The 21,770-nt window shown below is 44.2% G+C and overlaps 1 protein-coding gene across 2 annotated transcripts in view; it reads left to right on the top strand.

The window, feature by feature from the left end:
- Positions 1-21,633, top strand: part of actn4 (actinin, alpha 4) — a 56,807-nt gene extending 35,174 nt beyond the window's left edge. The window contains exons 2-22 of one of the 2 annotated variants that reach the window (XM_069668673.1): positions 422-536; positions 1,214-1,333; positions 4,748-4,834; positions 5,842-5,929; positions 7,020-7,098; positions 7,281-7,362; positions 8,343-8,428; positions 11,229-11,321; positions 11,479-11,604; positions 11,733-11,837; positions 12,117-12,264; positions 12,645-12,795; positions 12,888-12,996; positions 13,262-13,402; positions 13,566-13,748; positions 14,260-14,394; positions 14,692-14,871; positions 15,275-15,421; positions 16,958-17,038; positions 18,480-18,638; positions 19,498-21,633. In XM_069668673.1, the coding sequence (XP_069524774.1) occupies positions 422-536; positions 1,214-1,333; positions 4,748-4,834; positions 5,842-5,929; positions 7,020-7,098; positions 7,281-7,362; positions 8,343-8,428; positions 11,229-11,321; positions 11,479-11,604; positions 11,733-11,837; positions 12,117-12,264; positions 12,645-12,795; positions 12,888-12,996; positions 13,262-13,402; positions 13,566-13,748; positions 14,260-14,394; positions 14,692-14,871; positions 15,275-15,421; positions 16,958-17,038; positions 18,480-18,638; positions 19,498-19,656 (2,574 nt within the window). In that variant the 3' untranslated portion in view covers positions 19,657-21,633. Of the gene's footprint in view, positions 1-421; positions 537-1,213; positions 1,334-4,747; positions 4,835-5,841; positions 5,930-7,019; positions 7,099-7,280; positions 7,363-8,342; positions 8,429-9,936; positions 10,023-11,228; positions 11,322-11,478; positions 11,605-11,732; positions 11,838-12,116; positions 12,265-12,644; positions 12,796-12,887; positions 12,997-13,261; positions 13,403-13,565; positions 13,749-14,259; positions 14,395-14,691; positions 14,872-15,274; positions 15,422-16,957; positions 17,039-18,479; positions 18,639-19,497 lie in introns of both variants that reach the window. The other variant, XM_069668674.1, reaches the window with a different exon arrangement.
- The last annotated feature ends 137 nt before the right edge of the window (positions 21,634-21,770 follow it).

The raw sequence follows: 21,770 nt of genomic DNA on the forward strand, positions 1-21,770 counted from the left end.
AATGATAGTAAAATACGCAGAAACGAACCCGAAGAGATTGTTTGTCTTGCGAGTCGTTGGGATGAAAAGTAGAACAAAGATCTGCTGTAGTAAAATGTGGGTGTTGTCTGTTAGCCAAAGTGAGCGTTGATTTATTCATCATTTAACTGTCAGCAGCACATTTTCATGTGTTGGACTTATTGTGTAAAAGGTTCTTTGAGATGACTTAAAGTTCTTGTTTTTGATTGTGTTATAACATCTGTCTCCTCCCTTTTTCTCCTGCTACTTCCTGTCTTATCAAAGCAGCTCTCTGACCTCCCTTCCTGCCCATTCAATTCAGTTTTTTGTGTTTTATTCTCAATTCAAAGCGGTTTGTTGTCGTTGAGAGCTGTAAAAACACTGTATATTCACCGTTGCCTCCTGTTTGTGTGCTCTCGTGCAGACGTTCACGGCGTGGTGTAACTCCCACCTGAGGAAAGCTGGCACGCAGATCGAAAACATTGAGGAGGACTTCAGAGATGGACTCAAACTCATGCTGCTGCTGGAGGTCATCTCAGGTAATCATCATCATCATCATTGTCATCATCTGTGCGAGCTTAAAGCTCAGAGGAAAACTCGTCCTCAGTACAAATGTTTTTAATTAAATGAAAGTGGCTGTAATGAATCTGATTAATGTTCTGCAGTGTTTCACACAGAAGCCGCATGAAGCCGTCCAACACACACACGCACACACACTCATGTGTCTCTGAGCAGCGGCCTGACTTTCAAAGCCGTCTCTGAGCTGCCGATCAGAGTGAAAAATGTTTTCAGATGTTAAAGATGCAGAACATCTCTGTCCCCTGCAGGGCGTGGTCGCTCAGTTTCCAACCTCAGTCGGATCTGAAGCTTTTATTAAAACATCAGGAACACCCTGCTGTCGCGCTGCTGCTGCTGCGTGTGACGGATCGCTCCTCGAGGTTTTTCTGTTTAATTGCAGGTCTCAACGGAAAACTGATCCTATTGGCAAAGCAGATAATCATTAGAACTTCTGTCACCCCGTAATGAACTTTTGACTTCATGCGGCTTCTTGTGCGTTTTCACGTCAGCTTTTTCTGCTGCGAGCGACACGAACGTCCCGGCTGTAACGTTAACCGTCCTGACGGAATGTCATTCTGCTGAGCCGGTGGAAACGCTGCAGGAGCTAACGCACTCACTTTGTGTTTGTTCCCCTGTGTGTGTCTGTGTGTGTCTGCAGGAGAACGGTTACCCAAGCCTGAGCGAGGCAAGATGAGGGTCCACAAGATCAACAATGTTAATAAAGCTCTGGACTTCATCGCCAGCAAGGGAGTCAAACTGGTCTCTATCGGAGCAGAGGGTAAGAAGCTGACTGATAACGAGCACCACTAAATATTTCCTCATCTGCCTGATGTGTTTACATTTAATGACGAAGTGCAGACGTATTGAAACACCCTGAAACACCACTGAAGTCCTCAGAGCTCACTTTGGAAACTGCATGTCATTCATAAATAATCCATCTGAACCTGTGATCTCAGGACAGAGAGGGAACTCATCGGTGGCAGGTTAGAATCCACAACAGCAGGAAATGACCTTTGAACATGAATGGTTACTGCGTCGGGCTTTTGCCCCCCCGGTCAGAGCCTCTTATCTTTTTGTAGGAAGGTCACAGTCGAGAGCTAATTTATATGGAGCATCTATATACTGACACTGCAGTCAGACTTCATCTAAATACAGTAAAACTAGCAAAGCAATCAAAATAGAAGAATAGCTCTGCTTAAAGAAAATCTAACTTGCATCTTTCCCTAGTAGTTCCCTGTTCTACTGTTCAGTAGTTTATGTGCCGAGGTGTCAGTATGGATCTGCTGAGGCAGGATGGGCACAGCCTCTCTTCATATCCAGCAAATAAATACTGGTGTTCAGTTGCACATTTGAATCAGCAGTATGGATGCACCGATACCAATACCAGTATCGGACGGCTTGACATTAGCTTCCCGTTAGTGAAGCAGGTAGGCGGTGTGACCGCTGAAAACACGTGTCCAATCACTGTAGTTTTACAAATCCACTCGACATCCGTTGTAGAGAAAACACAAACAACTTTATTCCACAGGTGTCATGAGTCTGTTCATCCACAGAATTTTCTTTGCTGGATAACTTAAAACTTAACAGGACAGGACACAGTATAAAAACCGTGTGACTCCACAGCTAGTCTAGCCTCCACACGATGCCACCGTTCAACAGCTTCACAGAAGGACATGCGCCAGAGTGCGCTCTCTTAAAGTGACAGTACGTATTTATCAAAAATGACTGAAATAGGCTACTCTTCACCTAAACATGAAATACTAAACTTAATGTAAAGTATAATAAAAACATACTGATTAGTTATTATCAGTTAACTCCTAATGTTCAAACATTCAAACAAAACTATCAGAAAGATCAACAATATAATCTCAGCCTCCTGCAGGCGGAGAAGGAGAAATGTCACTGTTCAGAAGAAGGCTTAGTCCTCACAGACAGCACACGAACATATGGTTAGTATATATGTTGTGTTATACTGAAGTGTGTTGTAAAATGTACGGCAGTGCCACGTTTGTTTAAGTAAAACAAAGTACCAAAGCACCAGTCTGATGTTGATCATCTGATGAAAATGAAACATGCTTTTAAAGTCATTATGAGAACTGTAATGCTATTATTAAGTACTCATATCGGTACTCGGTATCAGCAAGTACCCAAATGTAAGTACTTGTGCTTAGTCTGAAAAAAGTGCTATCTGTGCATCCCTAATCAGCAGCTGCAACACCGCACATGACACTGAAAGAGACACAAAATAACAGGACTGCAGGATTGTCTGTAATCTCTCTCAGGCGGGCGTCCTGCTCCTGTGTGGGGGTCAGGTCCTTTTTAATGTCTTTGCTCAAGGTCGAATGTCTTATTGTCACAAAAGTCTTGTTATTGGAACACAGAGGAACCTGAAGTGTTGAGATTGAAAACTTTACAGGACATTTTGAAATTGACACGACGTGAGAGGACTATTTTGTGGATTTAATTAATGGACATTAAAAGTTTGGATCTTTATTAACTTGTTTTCATAACCAGCTGAAGCGGCTCTTTCCTAATGAGGTGTAGTTATTATCATTCAAACTAACAGCACTCAGCGTTAAGACGCCTCCCTCTCTGCTCCTCTTCCATCATGCTGATCGAGGACTGAAGTCCAGGGCTGCGAAACTATATCACACTGAGGAACGGCCTTGTGCGTGCGTGTGTGTGCGTGTGTGTGCGTGCGTGAGCGCGTGTGCGTGTGTGTGTGTGTGTGCGTGTGTGTGTGTGTGTGTGTGTGTGTGTGTGTGTCTCAGGGTCAGCCGGAGCAGAGTGACCTCTCTCCTACTGTATCAGGACAAACGTGACATTCCTGCAAAATAACACCGCTCACACTGAAGACAATCAAACACAAAATCAGCAACAATACTGCAATCCTGCACACTGTGAAAACACACGCACACGCACACACACACACACACATGCACACACACACACTTTGTTTCTGGCCTTGTATAAAACCTGCCCACTGAAGGTCATCCACTGGAAACGGGCAGAGAGAAAAATACCGACATGATGATGGAAGAGGAAAAATCTGAGGGATTGCAGTCGGCATGTGGTGATGTGAAAAATTCATGTCACAATTTTTCCGAGCCTGAATGTTTGCAGTTCACAAATTATCCTGATAAAAATAAAAATATACTTCAAATTCTTAAAGTCTAACTACAACCAAACTCTTGTGGTGAAAAATATGAAAAGTAATAACATGCTAACTGTACGTTAGCATGTGAGCTATTCAGCTTTTCTAAGTCAATCGTGCGAGGAAATTCACAACATCTCAATTCCCAATAATCACCTCAGTCAACTTTAGTCTTTAACTTTAGTCTTTCTAAAACACATCCAGATAAAATCCTACCTTGTCCATCGAAGGTGTTTATTAGTGGAGAGAGGAGGGCGTTAACTACCCTTCCCCTTCTTGTTTCACTGACACATTCTGGCTCTCAGGCCTCCGTTCGATCAAACTAACACAAGTTAGATGAATGTCAGATGGAACATGAAGAATGAAAGCGATGTTGGTGCAGACTCACAGCTGACACTGAGCGAGTGATTGATCAACTGGAAGACGGAGCAGGAGAAAGTATGTTTGAGCTATGAGAGGAATCTGAGCCACACCGCAGCATACCTCCTCACTGACATACTGTATCAGAGCACATGCCTGACTGTCCTGTCGATGTGTTCATGTTTGTTCATTAACCTGAGAAATATCTGTGGATTGTGGTGGGAAACATGACGTAAGGATATTTGAAAGGTCTCAGGTTATTTTCACTGTACTCAACACATTTGTTAGTGTCATTGGAGGAAGAATAAATACTAATACCTTTTAACTAAATAACTAACTACTGTTTAGCTGCACACACCTTTGCATGGCTCAAAGACAGTCTATGAAATACAGTCATGTGTAAATTAGAAGGATTAGATTTATTATCTGCTGCTTCAAGATTGATTTTATGTAATGAAAGAAATCAGTGTGTAACTGTTGCACTTCCAGGAAAAACAGGAGATTTGGCAGCTGTGGCACATTAAGTGCAGTTGTATGTGGGTGTGTTGGCACTATTAGAAGAAAGAACAGATGTAAGGTTGTAAAAACAGAAGTCGTAAACAAGATTTACGGCCCAGAGTGGATCTGGATGCGACAAGAGAATAGAAGACTAATTGTTGTGTCTTTGTGTGTGTGCAGAAATCGTGGATGGAAACGCGAAGATGACGCTGGGAATGATCTGGACCATCATCCTCCGCTTCGCCATCCAGGACATCTCTGTAGAAGGTACGGCTTGTTATGACTCGTATTATCTGGTAAACACTTCCAAAATCGTCAGCAGCAGACGAGCATGGCTGCAGAGTCGTAGTCCCAGATTCATTAACAGCAGGAGCACACACATGCAGACGTGCAGGTTGGGAATGAAGCATTGCGGGAACTAGAGTGGAAGTATCACGCCTGATGACACACATACACAAACACAGAGGGGGTGAGTAGTGATGGGATACAGCCCAGATTAAACAGGTCTGTCCTACATGAGAGCTTACTAAGACTGATCATGATGTAGGAGTAGGAGTGGAGTAACAGCAGCAGCAGGAGGAGGAGGAGAAGTACAGAGAGGTAAAGAGAAGTCGTCATGGTGCAAAGAAAAGGAGCAGGAGTAGCAGTGGTCAAAGAGTACTTGTACAAAGAGGAGGAGGAGTATTTAAAAGCAGAGTAGTAGTAGCAGTGCAAAGACAAAGAGAAGTCGTAGTAGTTGTAGTAATAACAAGAATCCAAGCTGAAGACTTGAGCTTCTTTGTTTTTACTGAGCAAAACTACAGAATCCAAATAACGGCAGCAAACACTCGTTAACCATCAATCTCTGCTCTCCTGCATGTTTTGGTATTTCTGTTTATTGTCCTCTGAAACTGTAGAATTATGCAACTCCTAATTCAGAGCTGTGCAGAGCCTCAGAGTCAGAGCTGTGATGACTCTGCTGCTAATTAAAAGAGTGTGTTTTGAGTTAACGCTGGTGGGTGTGGGCCTCTTTAAGAAACATTGAGTCACAGTTTGATTCTCTATATTAGTGACTGATACGTATCTGATGTTTGTTCAGGCTCACACAGTAAACAAAAACATCCTCTTACTGTCAGAGCTCTGAAGCTGCTTATATTTAGGCCCCGCAGTCTGCAGCTCTCTCTGTTAGTGCTCTATCAGAATACTTAAAGTGTTTGATTTAATGTAAAGATGTTCTCCTTCTCTCCTCTCCTCCTCCTCTCCTCTCCTTCCTCGTCTGTCTTTCCTCACTGCAGAGACTTCTGCGAAGGAGGGTCTTCTCTTGTGGTGCCAGAGGAAGACCGCTCCCTACAAGAATGTCAATGTGCAGAACTTCCACATTAGGTAACACACACATACGCACAGACACACAAACCACACACACACACACACACAAAAGTATGCACGCTTTAGGTTGGACTGATTTCAGTTATTTGGGGGTTATTATTGTTATTCTTGGAAGAAGCTTCTGACAGTCAATATTTTGTAACAGATTTCAGCACATTATCAGACAAACATGGACATGTTCTGTATTTATCCTTAACATTTATAGAGTAATCATTTTAATTTGTAATATTGAGTCAGAGCTGGAACACACAACAGGCTTCTATTTAAAACCTACTGATATTCTGGTTTATGGAGCACACACACACACACACACACACACACACACACACAGGCGCTGTCGGTTGTCATGGAGCAGCATGATCACACTCAGTGCTCAATGACTGAATATGTAAATGTGTCACCATAAGGTCACACAGATAAATTGCTAAATGAAGGCTTGATGCTGTCCAGGAATATCAAATGCTCCTGATGTAACCTGATGTAACTGTGTACAAAGATCGCCCCCTGCTGGACAAACTTGGAAGTGTTCACTGCATGTTGAATGTACTACACAGCACTCACACAGTTTAAGTAACATGCTAAACCTTTTTATTGAAGCTTTTTTCTCAAGACCCGAAAATGTCTTCATGACTGAGCAAACTCCGGTCTAGAAGTTGATCCTTGCGTTAAGTTTATTTTGCTTTGAATGGATTCAGCAATGGCATTTAAACTGTAACAAACATTATGTACACAAACCAAATGTTTTCAGTGTTTGTAGATGTATACTAATATACAGCACCTGTCCCAGGAGTGTTAAAAGATTTAGAAAAGAAAGAAGGGAAAAGGAAGGAAAATAGAAATAGAGGCAGGTCTATATTTAGCCTCAACTTTCACTTATCCGAAAGTTACAGTGTACATTTATATTCAGTCACAGTTCATGCATTTAGTCTCGGTGAAGAGATGATTCATGGGCGTCCGGCTGCCCTCGCTGCAGACGTGTCTGCACAGTAGCTGTCGGTGTTTTAGCGTCATGCAGACAAACCTACAAATCACAGCCAAACTGTATGATGTCATGTCTTACACTTAACTCATCCGTTCTGTCTCGCAGCTGGAAGGACGGCCTCGCCTTCAACGCTCTGATCCACAGACACAGACCCGATCTCATCGATTACGACAGCCTCAGAAAGGTTCACACACTCACACACACACACACACACACACACACACACACTTACCAGGCTTCACTGTTACACACCCAGACCACATCCACATGTTATAGAGTCAAATTAGCTGCTAAATTTAAAATGACCAGTTTAAAATCTAATCCTAATCAGTTTGTTCTCCTCTGCCGTTGTGATTGGTTGTTTAGGACGACCCTGTGACCAATCTGAACAACGCCTTCGAGGTGGCTGAGAAGCACCTGGACATCCCCAAGATGTTGGACGCTGAAGGTACGCCTGAAACAGCTGCGTGTGTGAATGAGATCATTGCTAATATAATTATGTGCTGTAATGTGTTATCTTGTGTGCAGACTGCTTTCAGTGAATGCTGTGTTTACATGCACAAAACACTGTAACTGTTGCTTATTAGTGGACACAAGGCAGTGCATTGCCTCTTAGATTATTATTTGCAGTTTCCAGTGTTTTCTAATGTAAACGAGCTGGAACACGGATGTTCGGACAAACACGTCTTCATGAACGTCTCCTGAAAATCTCATTCAGTGTGATTTAAGTCAATAAAATCTTGTAGCACCAATAAATGAAACTCCACTTGACTCTAAAGGTGATGACTGAGATGAGCAAAATAACAATCAATCAGCAAAGATGGAGATGTGTATTCTGTCCTGTAGCATCAGTTATACTCAGTAGTGCTCATGCTAACTGAAGACAATAAGAACAGTCACAGAGTTGATGTGCATGTAAACGTGGCCACGCTGTTGTACCTGTTGTTGTTCTATGAGCTGTTACAGCAGACGAGTCGTCTTCAGGATCACAGGAGCCTCCCTCCCTCCCTCCCTCCCTCCCTCCCTTCATCGTTCCTCCTCCCTTGTCTCCTCTAATGTTTTAATTTCTGCATTGTAATATCCAATTTTAATTGCATATTTAATTTCCTTGTGCAGCTGTTCTGGAGGCTTGTTATGTGTGTTTGATTAGAGAGGAAGCTTTTAGTACACTGATGTATTGGTCCTTGTTCAGTTTGTTGTGTGTGTCTTGTGTTTGTTCTGTTTGCCTGTGTGTGTAGTTTAGATCGTCCTGTCTGGCTGTTCATGACACCAGCAGCTTGTTTAATGTGTGTACGCCTGTTTAATATCAGTGTATGCATCCCTACCTGTGTGTCCTGTTGTGTACACTCTCATGTCCTGCCTGTATATGTGTGTGTGTGTGTGTATGTGTGTGTATGTGTGTTCATAACCACCGTCTCCCCCTTGTAGACATTGTGAACACTGCTCGTCCAGATGAGAAAGCCATTATGACCTATGTTTCCAGTTTCTACCATGCCTTCTCTGGAGCACAGAAGGTACCCCTCTAACCCCCCCTCCCCCAACCACGACCTCTAACCCCTGTTACTAACAAGGTGCTGCTTCCTGTCCAGCATGGCCTCACTCTCTCGACAGCGCTGCTCAGCCCTCGACAAGGACATTGGATTTACGGGGACACAAACACACACACAGTAACACACGCAGACACAAGTAGTGTGGTAGTTGGTGAAAGCAGTAAAGACTTCCTGATGGTCCTGATTATATTGAGCCCGACAAAAAGTCAAATAAAGTCTATAGTAAAGATTTTTGCTGTTAATAGAATTCAGCTTTGAGGCTCTGAGTCTGTGAATTTTCTCCTCCTCCTCCTCCTCCTCCTCCTCCTCCTCCTCCTCCTCCTCCTCCTCCTCCTCCTCCTCCTCCTCCTCCCCTCTCCTCTCCCTGTAGGCCTCTGACAGGAAGCCAGTTGACGCGTCTCTTGTTTTGCTCCTCTTCCTCTAATTAATTTTCTGGCCCGTTCAGAACTTGTTTGTGAGCGTCTGCAGTCTCAGGAGACGCTCCGGCGGATCTCTTCCAGTGCAGTGGTGTGTGTGTAAACTTGTTCCATGTGCAGCTCGTTCTTCTTCTGCTACTTAAATTATTTACTGCAGAGAAGTGTTGTTGTTAGTAGCAAACTTTAAACTGTTACAAACGAACTCTTAGACCTCCAGACTTACTGCTTTCACCAGCATTACACTTTATTTACCCAAATCACACAAATCACACTTTACTTAGAGAGTTTATTCATCATCTGATGTTTTCATGTTGTTCTCTTGGTTGAGTGAGAATGAGGATTAGCACAAACCCTAAAAGATGCTGAAACTGTTGAAAATCCCGATGAGACAATTTTGTTTAGTTTTTTGGTTTCAATAATTCGTCAGCTCTCTAAATGTCAGCATGAAGTCAAAGTTCATAGAGCCCAAATGTATTTAACAAAATGAGTTTTGTCTCTGATCAATCAGTGGATGTTTTTGTGAATTAAATAAATAAGTCGTTTTAAGTCAAGCTTTTATTTTGGAGACTCTTCCTCCAAGTGTTTCATGTCCTCTGTCCTAACAAAATGCACACTTGTAGTTCGAACCCTTCGTACAGTTAATCTGTGCCGTCTGGTTTGTAGTTGCATCATTCTCACCTGCTCAGTGAACAACCTGCCTCAGACTTTGAATACACTACTTTGAGTGATTTCACCTCGACACACACACAGTCAGGCTTCGTTAAGCACTTCATGTGTGTGTTTGTGTCCCGACCTTGACCTTGTGGCTCCAGTGTCCCTCAACTCTCGTCCAAAGACACCTGTCCTCCTCATTCTCTCCTCGCCCACCCTGACATGGCGTCAGGAACTTGAAGCTGTGGACCTGCAGAAGGAGCCTCCACCTCCTCTCGCTCTCACGTCCCGAGCGAGGACCATGTAGCTTTGGGTCGCTCTGGCTTCACACTGCCTCTCTCTCTCTGTGTTTTCCTTTCCTCTGTGAACCTCTCTCTGTGCTGCTGGGTGCTGGGTGATGCGTAGACATCGTGGGTACGCTGAGGCCGGATGAGAAGGCCATAATGACCTATGTGTCCTGCTTCTATCACGCCTTCTCTGGCGCTCAGAAGGTGAGCTCCTCACGCTCAAACTCACACTAACACTCCACTGCTGCAATGAACAAAACGTGCCGGGGTTTCCATCACTTTCCATCAGTCAGAGGGTTATAACTGACACGGAGCTCGTATCAGAGAATATTTCAGATCACAGGAACAAACTGCAGTGTTTGAGCTGCTGTATGGATGCAACTGTAGGGAAATCAGATGTTTATAATCCAGGAACAGTTACGGTTTTATGGTCACAGTAGGAAACTCAGGAAACTCAGGATATATTAACAGGTTAGGATGATGATGGGAACTCAAACACTTTCTGATGCTTCCTTTTCGGGGCTTTAGCGCGTTGACTGTTTCCTTAAAGTGATGTACTTCCTGGTCTGGACTTAAATTCCCAAACTCACGTCAGTGCTGTGATCTCGTTGGATTGCTGGACTGATGTGGATTTGGGAAAACAGACCTGTTTGGGTTTATTACTCTGGGGAACAAAGGTTGATGTAAATTCAGTTTCTTTTCTGCTATTAACACTTTTCAGCTCTAAATGTTTGTTTTTATGATGTGATCTGTTTTTATAAATACTCTTGTATTAGTTTATGCTTAAAAGTAAATATTAAACACAGAGAGGAAGCCGCTCAGCCAGTTAAGAACGAATACAAAGTTTGTTTCACAGAATAAATCGTAGCGTGTGTGTGCTGTGTTTGTTGTTCCAGTGGTACAGTAGTGTCATGTCCTAAGCAGACCTACTGACGGGGACTTCAGCGCTTCATGAAACTGTAACTAGACGTATGGACTGACTCCTGAGTTGTGACGGAGACGCATGAAGCTTAAAAAACACACACAGAGTGATTGTGACACATTGAACTAACCACCAACAGCTGCAGCATGTTTGTATTGGTCAGATACAAATAATGTTTGACTCATATTGAACAGAGTTTTTGTCTTTTTGCCTGAGGTTGTTTATCATAGTCCTGTTCACTGCCTGTGTGTGGAGTGTGATCGCACAGATTTGTAGAGAGAAAATACCCTTTAGTCATAACAGTGGAGATAAAGCTCAGGTCGGGGTACTAATGAGAGCAACACACACTTATTTTATGTTTTTTAGTGACTTTAAAACGCATCCTCTTTAAAAATGCAGCTACAGCGAATGTTGTCACTAAGCTTTGGCCACAGTGAGCGTTTTATCCAATCAGTGTGAGCGTCACTCATCACCCTGTGTCCTGATAGGCTGAGACAGCCGCAAATCGTATCTGCAAAGTGCTGGCTGTCAACCAGGAGAACGAGCAGATGATGGAGGACTACGAGAAGCTGGCCAGCGAGGTGAGTGCACACAGGAAGATCCTTTCCACATGTTTACACCTCTTTACCTTAGATCCTCTGTGTTACATATTCGTCTGACTTTGTTCACCTTGTTTACTGAGGACTTTAACTGAGAAAGTGAGTGTGTTTACTGACTCGTCTTCCTCTCTGCCTGCAGCTGCTGGAGTGGATCCGTCGCACCATCCCCTGGCTGGAGAACCGAACCCAAGAGAAGACCGTGAACGACATGCAGGCCAAACAGGAGGACTTCAGAGACTACCGCTGCGTCCACAAACCACCCAAGGTTCAGAATAACTGTCTGCTTTCTGCTCCCACATATATGCAGGGAAAATAATATGGGAAAAGTTTTCTTTTCTTTGCTCTGCTGAACCTGTTCACTAACACGGAGCCGTCTTCACTTCCTGTCTTCAGGTCCAGGAGAAATGTCAGCTGGAGATCAGCTTCAACACTCTGCAGACTAAACTGAGACTCAGCAACAGACCTGCCTTCATGCCGTCAGAGGGACGCATGGTGTCTGTAAGTGTGCGCACATCATTTATATATAAATAAATAAATAAATAAATAAAGTCTTTACATGTGAGTCAAAATCTGTAGACGTGTACATTTTAAACCTCAAAGTTTCCTCGAATTCAAAACTTTTTCTCTCATAGATTGAAAACATTTTGTGGATCAGCACAAAAGATGAATAGAATTTCATTCATATTATAAATGATCCGAACGGGCAAAGAAACAGGAGCCCTGCTGTCCCCTGCAGTGAAGGATTCATGTCATTAATCCCTGCTGTTTGTCTGTCAGGATATAAACGGAGCGTGGCACACTCTGGAGGGAGCGGAGAAAGGCTACGAGGAGTGGATCCTCAGCGAGATCAGACGTCTGGAGAGACTCGAGCACTTGGCCGAGAAATTCCACCAGAAGGCTGCCATCCACGAATCCTGGACCGACGGTTTGTCATAACATTTTATCACACACACACACACACACACACACACACACACACACACACACACACACACACACCACACACACACGCGCGCACAAACACACACATATACACACTGGATGACTGGACTGGTTTGATTCACCTCTGTGTTCTGGAGTTAGATCCTCTTTTTGGCTGAAGAAAAATGCTTCAGTTTTAAGATAAAGTATCGTTTTTAAACATTTTATCATCTCACTGCTCTTTTTGTCAAAGTAAAGTTAATAAATCTAAAACAGAAAGACAGAAAAAGGCTTTGATCTTTATTCAACAGTCCGGTCGAAATGTTACCTGTGAGGTTACATCGGGTGAAAGGTTAGGTTAATGAACTAATTGTGTGTTTGCAGGTAAGGAGGCCATGTTGACCCAGAAAGACTACGAGACCTCCACCCTGTCGGAAGTGAAGGCGCTGCTACGAAAACACGAGGCCTTTGAGAGCGACCTGGCTGCTCATCAGGACAGAGTGGAGCAGATCGCCGCCATCGCACAGGAACTCAAGTAAAGCACAAAGCTTCAGAACAAAAGAAGAACTTTTATTTATGTATTATTTATCTGTGTAAGAGTGTCTGATGGTTTCTGTTATCTTGCAGCGAGCTGGACTATTACGACTCTGCCAGCGTGAACGCTCGCTGTCAGAAGATCTGTGATCAGTGGGACGTCCTGGGATCCCTCACCCTGAGCCGCAAGGAGTCACTGGAGGTACGACTCTACATCCTGCCTTTGTGACTTTAGCACGATCACAGGAAACTGATGTGTTTCTCATGGATATAATCATGTTGAAAACAAGGTGGCAGGTTTCTCTCTGATGCTACTTTGCAAACCCGTACAGCTCTTGTAACATAGCGCTCACCCATGCATCTTTGGTTCAAACATTTTTAAATCCATTAAATATAAAGATTAAATGCATCAATCCACATTTAAAATGCCCGTCATTTATTAATTTGTGTGTGTTTCCTGCCAACAGAGGACAGAGAAGCAGCTGGAGTCGATAGATGAGCTTTACCTGGAGTACGCCAAGAGAGCAGCTCCCTTCAACAACTGGATGGAGGGAGCGATGGAGGATCTGCAGGACATGTTTATCGTCCACAACATCGAGGAGATCCAGGTAACCAGAAAGCTAGTACTGCATAGAATCAGTTTAAGGAGGAAATGTGAAGAAAACAGGGAATTCTTTTTAAGCAAGTGAATGTTTCCTAACAAGGAGTCCAAACAGGTATAAACTCCTTTTTAATAGTTACTATAAAACCAGTGTTTATGTCCTCCCTCAGGGTCTGATCACAGCCCACGAGCAGTTCAAGTCCACCCTGGCAGAGGCCAACAAGGAGCGTGAGGCCATCCAGGCCATCCAGTCCGAGGTGCAGAAGATCGCCCAGAGCAACGGCATCAAGCTGAGCGGAGCAAACCCCTACACCACCATCACACCCGAGAGCATCGACAACAAATGGGAAAAGGTACGCTGCAGCCTGTGCTGTCAGATAACGGGAAGGGAGGGTTTTAGTTTCTTGTTATTCTGGCTTTTTACTTTCTTTAGTTTGTTACTTAGATCCGGATCTTTTGTTCAAGAGGTTCATCTGGAAAGAAATCACTCTGACTATTGTTGAATTGCTGTTGATGTTAGTTTTCTGGGGATTCACTTTCACTTCAATAAATCCAGAGCAGTGCACCGATAATAGCAGCAAGCACTTGATCCCTTTTTACCCCTTATTGTATTTTGGACCCCTTGTCCAATACTATATACGATGTAAACATATTAGTGGTAATCGATTGAAATTTCCATAAATAACTGCAGTGAGTCGGTGAATCTGAGAAGTTTTTCATGATCGTTGGAGGCTGTTTGATTTAAAGTCTCTCTGCAGCTGGTGCTTTATGTGTGAAGGTGCGGCTCTGCAGCTACAGGTGCTTTCTGTTCTCCACAGTTGTGAGTGTTTTGTAATCTCTTCATGTGTGTGTTTGCGTGTGCAGGCGATGGGCATGGTGCCGCAGCGTGACAACGCTCTGCAGGAGGAGCTCAACAAGCAGAACAACAACGACACCCTGAGAGCCAAGTTCGCCACTCAGGCCAACACGGTCGGCGCCTACATCCAGGCCAAGATGGAGGTAATGAATTAATGCATGCAGTCAGACTGGCCATTGTGTCGGAGCGGTTCATCTCTGCACAGCTGTGTGGAGTTTGTCACAGTTTCAGGCCAACATTGTAAACCAGTGAGCTCATAGAGCAAAGACTTTGAAGAACACAAGTGTGATTCAGTTTCCAGATAGGTGAACGTATTTGTGAGGTTTTCTGATTTTCATATTTCTTGTTTATTCATGATCACTCGTTTCTGGATTGGGTCTCCTCTAAACTGTGTGTTTGTGGGATTAACAGGATGGTAAACAGCGTGTTTGTGTTGGCAGGAAATCGGCAGGATATCTATTGAAATGAACGGCACTCTGGAGGATCAGCTGACCAACCTGAAGGAGTACCAGGAGACCATCATGTCCTACATGCCCGAGATCAACACGCTGGAGGGATACCACCAGCTCATCCAGGAGGCCCTCATCTTCGACAACCAGTACACCTCCTACACAATGGAGGTAACACCAGACACACATGCGCACACACACACACACACACACACACACACACACACACACACACACACACAAACAGAGTCTTACTCTTAAAGTGTTTTTGTGCCAAAAAAACTCACTAAAAGCAGTTTGTGTTTTTCTAAATGCCCCCTGCTCGTCCAGTAAAGATTGTTTTCGGTTTGAGGGGACTTCATGTTGGACAGAAGATAGCAATTAAAAACAAGTCAGGGACTAACATCTACATACGTTTTTTTAACAGCACAAAGAGTGTTCTGTCAGCTTCCACATGGAAGTTATTGTTGTAAGACTCTGTTGTTTGTCTTAAATCTTTGGAGGACACTGTGTAACTTGTTTTCTCTCTTGCCCCCTCCCTTCATGTCCTCCTTCTCCCCCTCCCTCCCTGCAGCACCTCCGTGTGGGTTGGGAGCAGCTGCTGACCACCATCGCCAGAACCATCAACGAGGTGGAGAACCAGATCCTGACGCGCGACGCCAAGGGCATCAGCCAGGAGCAGCTCTATGAGTACCGCGCCTCCTTCAACCACTTCGACAAGGTCAGGGGTCAAGCTCTGGGCTCATTTATTACACTTTTATTACAGGGTTAAAGTTGCACGTATTACTGTAAATTTAGTCAAATCCATCAAATCAAAGTTTTTATATAGGAACAGCTAAATCCTCACATGACTCCAAGAAACTATATGAATGTTTAACATGACTGAATGAATGTTTAGACGTTACATGGGGGTGAGAGAGGAGCCAAACGTGTGAGTATTCATCCTGATGTTTAACACTGGTGAGCACATGGTGGGAACACACACTGGAGAAGATGTTGTGTGTGTGTGTGTAGGAGTTACCTGAGGAGAGGGTAGATGCGTGTGCAGACCTGACTGATAACTGGATTTTATTTTAGCTGTAAGGAAAGAGAAACACAGGAACCCATGTGGGCGTCGTCACGGGTCAAGAAAAACAGTTAATATAAGATGATAAATACTTAAATTTTGTTGTTGTTTATTGTTATTGTTTATCCTCTGGTTATGCAGACTCTGACAGAAATATGTATTTTGTTTTGTTAATGGCAGTCAGAAAATGCTATTTGTAGTTCAGGCTGACACTGTCCACAGAGCTGCTGCTTCATCGGGTGTAAAAAGCACAATATGTCACCGAACTCTTGTGTGTTGTGTTGTTGTCAAACTGATGATTCATAGTTTGTTGAACCTCAAAAGGATGAGACGGACATCACCATCATTCACCACCTCACACCACTGTGTGTGTGTGTGTCAGTCACTGATTCATGCTGTCTGACAGGGAGGTTCATAAACTCTCAGGACTCCTCACTGTGGTCTCTGTGGTCACTCTCCATCCTGCTGTGTGTGTGCTCACTCAAAGTCCTTCATCACATCAGTGTGTCTGCTGGGAAAACAACACGATAGGTGTTCTGTTATAATACAACCTGCGTCTCTTCAGCTCGCACATCAGAGCTAACAAACAAAGCACAAAAAGTTTCACCTAGTTAAACTGTTCTGGCTAACAGAATGTGAACGACGTTGGGGTTAAAAACTCCGGGCAATCGATCGATGGGGGGATCAATCTGTTTCACTTAGCTAACCCCACATTCATGCAGAGCTGAGTTACAGCTAGCTGGCTAACCTTACTTGTGTTCCTGCTAACGTTATCACTAGCACAATACTATTTGAGGTGACTTGTTTGTTGTTGATTTTAACATTTACATACATTTTTTTATTTACTATTATTTAATAATAATATTATTTAAGTAATCCTTGTTTTCACAAATAACATGAGATGTGTTGTCCCACACAGACACGTGCAGGTGATGAAATAGTGACACATGTTTTCAATGTGTGGGGTTCATGGGTCCATCATGGCCGCCTGTTGACTTATGTGTGTTGACATTTGTCTAAACATCCATGTCTGTCTGTCTGTCTGTCTGTCTATCTGTCCCTCCATCCTCCATGTCCATCTCCTCCCTGCATGCTGTGGATCGCATGGTCACCCTCCACCACCATCCCTGTATGCGATTGGTTCATCCTCATGACGTGGCGCTCTGTTATTGGGTGTTTGGCCGATCTCAGGACCACAGCGGGGCCCTGATGGCCGAGGAGTTCAAAGCCTGTTTGATCAGTCTGGGATACGATGTGGAGAACGACAAGCAGGTACGAGCTCCAGGACAGGACGGAGGGAAAGGTGGAGTTCATCAGGCCTCAGAGCGGGAGAGCAGAGCGACGATCTCTGACAGGCACGTTCAGTCACTCACTGAACGTTTGCAATGTTATAGAAGAAGTGAAGGTTATTTTTCTGTTAAATCAATTCACATCAATCAATTCAAATCAAGGACCCACAGAAAGATTATAAAGATGACTGAATTACAAACGGAAACACTGAAGGCAATAATTGTAAACGATGGTCCGTGGTCAGTCCGCTCTCCTGCTCTGAGGCTCTCGGTGAGCTCCGTTCGGGTCCGGCAGGTTTCAGTCCATCAGCATGAAGGCCAGAGAGATGTTGCGTCCCTGTTTGTCCACCAGGGGTCTCTGTTGCTTTGTGCTGCTTCAGCTCGTCGTGGCTCGCTCTCAGCTCCTCGTCTGTCTGTCAGGGTTACTTTGCTCTGAGACTTTCGCTGTTAACTGTGCTTTTTTATCTTTCTTCACCTCCCTCTCTCCATCATTTTTATATCTGTATTTCTGCTCTTTCACTCCCTCTCTTTGTTTCTTTTTCATCTCTATCCTTCCATCTTATCACTCCTCCTCTTCATCTCTGCTACTTGTATCTGCTGTATCTTTATCTCCTCCCCCCCTCCTCCTTGCTGTGCTGTGGCGGTCCACAGAAGCGATCAGGACAGATGGTCTCAGATGATTTCCGGGCTCTACTCATTTCGACGGGACTCAGCCTGGTACTGCTGCTGGCATGAAGCTTTCGCAGGGTGTCTGCAGGTCCAAGAACAAACTGATTCAATTCAATTTGTCACATTTAAAGCCTTAAACGATTGGGACGAGGCAGAGTTTGGACACCAGTGAGAAATGAACCAATTCATGACCCATTTGTCTTCTGATTTAGTTTGAACCAAAGCTGAATATTGGCTCAGGTTTTAAAAGAAAACTAACAATGCCCAGTCCTGTTTCTTTTTAAATCATCTTCAGATATATAAACGGTTTGTTTTAGTTTCAGGTATATTTTGGTGTTAGTAAGAACGATGTCCTGAATCTAACTTGACCCCTGCAGACGCCCTGCTCTCTATCTGTAACTGTTCCTCTCGCTGCTTGTCTCTATCTTCTCGCGTCTGTGTCGCTCCTTTCTGCACTTTTCCCTCGTTGATGACTGAAGGAAAATGTCAGAGCCATCCTAGCTGTACGTTTTGTTTGTCCTTTGTGCCCTCAGTCACTAGTGATCATGTTGTGTTTGTAACTGCATGTGCCAAAAATGTAAAACATTCAGACCGCCGTAACAACTTTAACCTCTGCTCTCCGGCTCGTCTATCTCAGGGTGGTCCCGATGTTTTACACACTTGTTGTACTGTATGTCACGTTCTGTCTGCGTCAGTGTGTGTGAGCACAAGGTGCTCTCTCTCCCGGGTTAACCTGTGGCGCCTCTTGTTTCCAGGGCGACACTGAGTTTGCTCGCATCATGGGCATAGTGGATCCCAACGGCAGCGGCGCCGTCACCTTCCAGGCCTTCATTGACTTCATGTCCAGGGAAACGACCGACACGGACACCGCGGACCAGGTCATCGCCTCCTTCAAGATCCTGGCTGCTGATAAGGTCAGTGTGTGTGTGCGTGCATGTGTACAGTGACGTGTGTGTTTACCAGAGGTATGGAGTTTTTAGTTTAGCGACCAAAACTATTTAATTTTCAGTACTTTTCATTGTACAAAGGAAAGCACCCCATGATGATGATGATATGCCTTCTGCCTCAAAGTCAATGATTCCCATCCACTCATGATTCTGTCGGTCGTATCCTGCACTTTTGTTCTTTAGCTGTATCAGTGGGCACATAGTGATGCAGCCCTCATAACCACTCTGCCTGAAACAAATCAGTCAGCTCTGTCCCTTTAAGAAACCCCGCCCCTAAAAGCCCACTTTCTTCTGATTGGCCAGCTCTCCGAAGCACTTTGTGACGTCACAAAGTGCAGTGTGTAGAACAAACTGTGAGAAACCTGGCGTTCACAGCAGCCTGCAGACTGAGCTGGGGATTACTCCAACATACTTTGACCTGCAGATTTGAAACTTAAACACCCACGTTTAGTCTGGACATCCAACATTGTTACATTATATATACAGTATAAGTCTTAAATTGTGAAACAGCCTAATGCCCCCTCTTTAAAGAAAAACTCCGTGAGGTGAAAGTAGTCATCAGGAAAAGCCGAAAGGTCTGATTAATGTGCGTCTAACACTTCAAAATGAGACTCGACTCAGGTGGGGAAAATTGCAATGTGATTGGTCAAAGACACCAGAAGCTCTATATTCATTTACATCGCCATATTTTATTCACATTGTAGGATTTAATATGTTTCAATGCATGTCAGTATTTTGTTGCTTAGATTCTCTGCAGGGGCAGCTTTCTTTTTGGGGGTTAGACGTGACATCACTCACTGGTCCTCCCTCTCCTTGTTTCTAACAGAACTTCATCACGGCCGACGAGCTGAGGAGGGAGCTCCCCCCGGACCAGGCAGAGTACTGCATCGCCCGCATGGCGCCCTACACTGGGCCCGACGCTGTCCCCGGAGCCCTCGACTACATGTCCTTCTCCACCGCCCTGTACGGAGAGAGCGACCTGTAGAGGAGGAGAAGGATGAGGAGGGCTGGACAGACGAGGGAGGGAGGGAGAGGAGGAAGAGGGGAGGGGAGGTAGAGAGTCTTTCTGTGCGCAGAGGAGACGCCGGGAATCGAACGTTTGGAAGAATTTGAGTGGTTGTGAGGTGAAATGTTAAAGACTCTGAGATGTTGATTGGACTGTAGTTAGTTTTGGCCTCTGCCGGATGTTTTCAGCTCGAGAGGGATCAAGGTCAATTTGTCACAAAGGTTTATATGAGCGGGCGTCTCCAGGGGCAGCCGAGGGACGAGGGGACAGACGTCTGTAGAGCGGGTCCTTAGCTTCACCCTGTCTGCCTTCGTGGGGTCAAACAGGGAAAGGACGGGGGTTAGGACTGGGAGGGGGGAGGGGCACAAGCTAATCTGATACTTATGCTAATTTTTGTTTATTTTATTATAATTTTTCTTCTTGCCAGGTGGGGTTCAGGGCGCGAGGCGGGGGCGGGGCAGTGTGGGGTTTGACGTGGCGACTGGCAGGTTTGTGTATTAGATCCTAGAGAGATATATGCTGCGGGGTCAGAGGTCGAAAGGGAGGGTGGGTTGGAGGGAGGGGAGGGGGGTGTTGACCAACCAGAGATAAAATGACATATTTACCCATAATTCCCATGTTGCTGGATAAGGTGACCTGTCTAACCTCAGCTCTTTTCCTCCTCCTGTCTTTGTTTATTCCTTTTTTTGTTTATTTTCTGGAGCAGGTGGGTGCGGTCGGGTGGGGTCAGGGGTCGGTGCAGGTGGGAGGGCGGGGTTTAGCGCTGTACATACTTTTTTTTTTCAGTGCGAAGAATGACACTCGGTCCCAGTTGTTGGAAATAATCAACGCAGGCTTTCCAGTAGAGCAAAGTAGAGACATTTATTAAGACGATGTAAAAGCCAATGATAGTGACACACAGAGCAGTTTCGACAGTGGATAGGTTTGAACTTCCAGACGTCTTTTCAACTTTATTTTTCTTTTAGCAATGAAAAAAATACTCATAGAAAACGTTGGTAGCCGTGAAGTTGAGGCTAGTATATCTTCTCCTGTATAAATCCCATGACAGGCATAATATCCACAGTTATTTGCTTCTGTGAAACGGTTCTCCTCCTGGGGTGGGCATCAGGTGCTTATTTAAATACAAAGCTATACATTTATATGATAGTAAAGAACGTAGTAATCAGAGTTAGTCCAGTTTTATATTCCAGAAACCACACACACAAATAGAAATATATCAACGTCATGGATGTTTTTGATTGGCTGAATGAACGTTCTCTCACTTCCTGGATTTAAAGGGTTACGCCCAAGTGACTTTTGGAAAAGTAAAGACATAAATGTGCCTGTTGGTGGCTACAGCCCTGTCCCTCTCTCTCTCTTACTTTCTCCTTATCTCACTGTCCCACTCTCTCCCTCTCCTCCTTCTCTTCCCCATCCCTCCATCCCCTCATTTATCTCTGAAGAAAAGGGAAAGAAATTTTACTCTGAGGAAAGAGGGAGGGGAAAGATCGGAGAGGGGTCTGTATGTAAACATTCCATTATGTGCAAATAAAAATATCAAAAAAGGAAAATTGTTATGTAAAAAAAAAAAACTATGCAATCATAATGTGTTCAATATCTGAGTTCTGGGGAAAGTTGTGGGCAACAATCTGAGAGTCTCCACAGTCTACACAGAGGATAACAGATTTCCCCGGTGTTTGTTGGCTGTTAGAGGGTGAGGAGGGGGGAGACAGAGGGAGGCACAGACAGGGAAGGAACTGAGAAGAAAAGACTCGGACCAAAAGCTTGTTTCTTTTTTTCTTTCTCTTTTTTTCCCTGCGAGGTTGGAGAGAAATGAACTCTGGAATTGTGATTTTCCTTTTTTTGTACTCTTTAATATCAAACCTTATCTGCTGTACTGGAAACTGCAACGCCTTCTGTCTCTAATGATAAGTGAGTTTCACAAAGCACACATAAAAAGTTTCCTTACAAAATACATCTGTGCGTCTCGATGTCTTTTTTTGTTATAGTGTTCAAAACTTAATCAGCTTCTTCATGCCATCTGGTTGTTTTATAAAGAGAAGAAAACATTCCTATTGAGTGACTGTGATTTTATCTTTACAGAAACAATAAAT

This window comes from Semicossyphus pulcher, unplaced genomic scaffold (genome assembly GCF_022749685.1).
Source record: "Semicossyphus pulcher isolate SPU_LCO1_2020_fin unplaced genomic scaffold, fSemPul1.0.p SCAF_19, whole genome shotgun sequence".
NCBI lineage: Eukaryota > Metazoa > Chordata > Actinopteri > Labriformes > Labridae > Semicossyphus > Semicossyphus pulcher.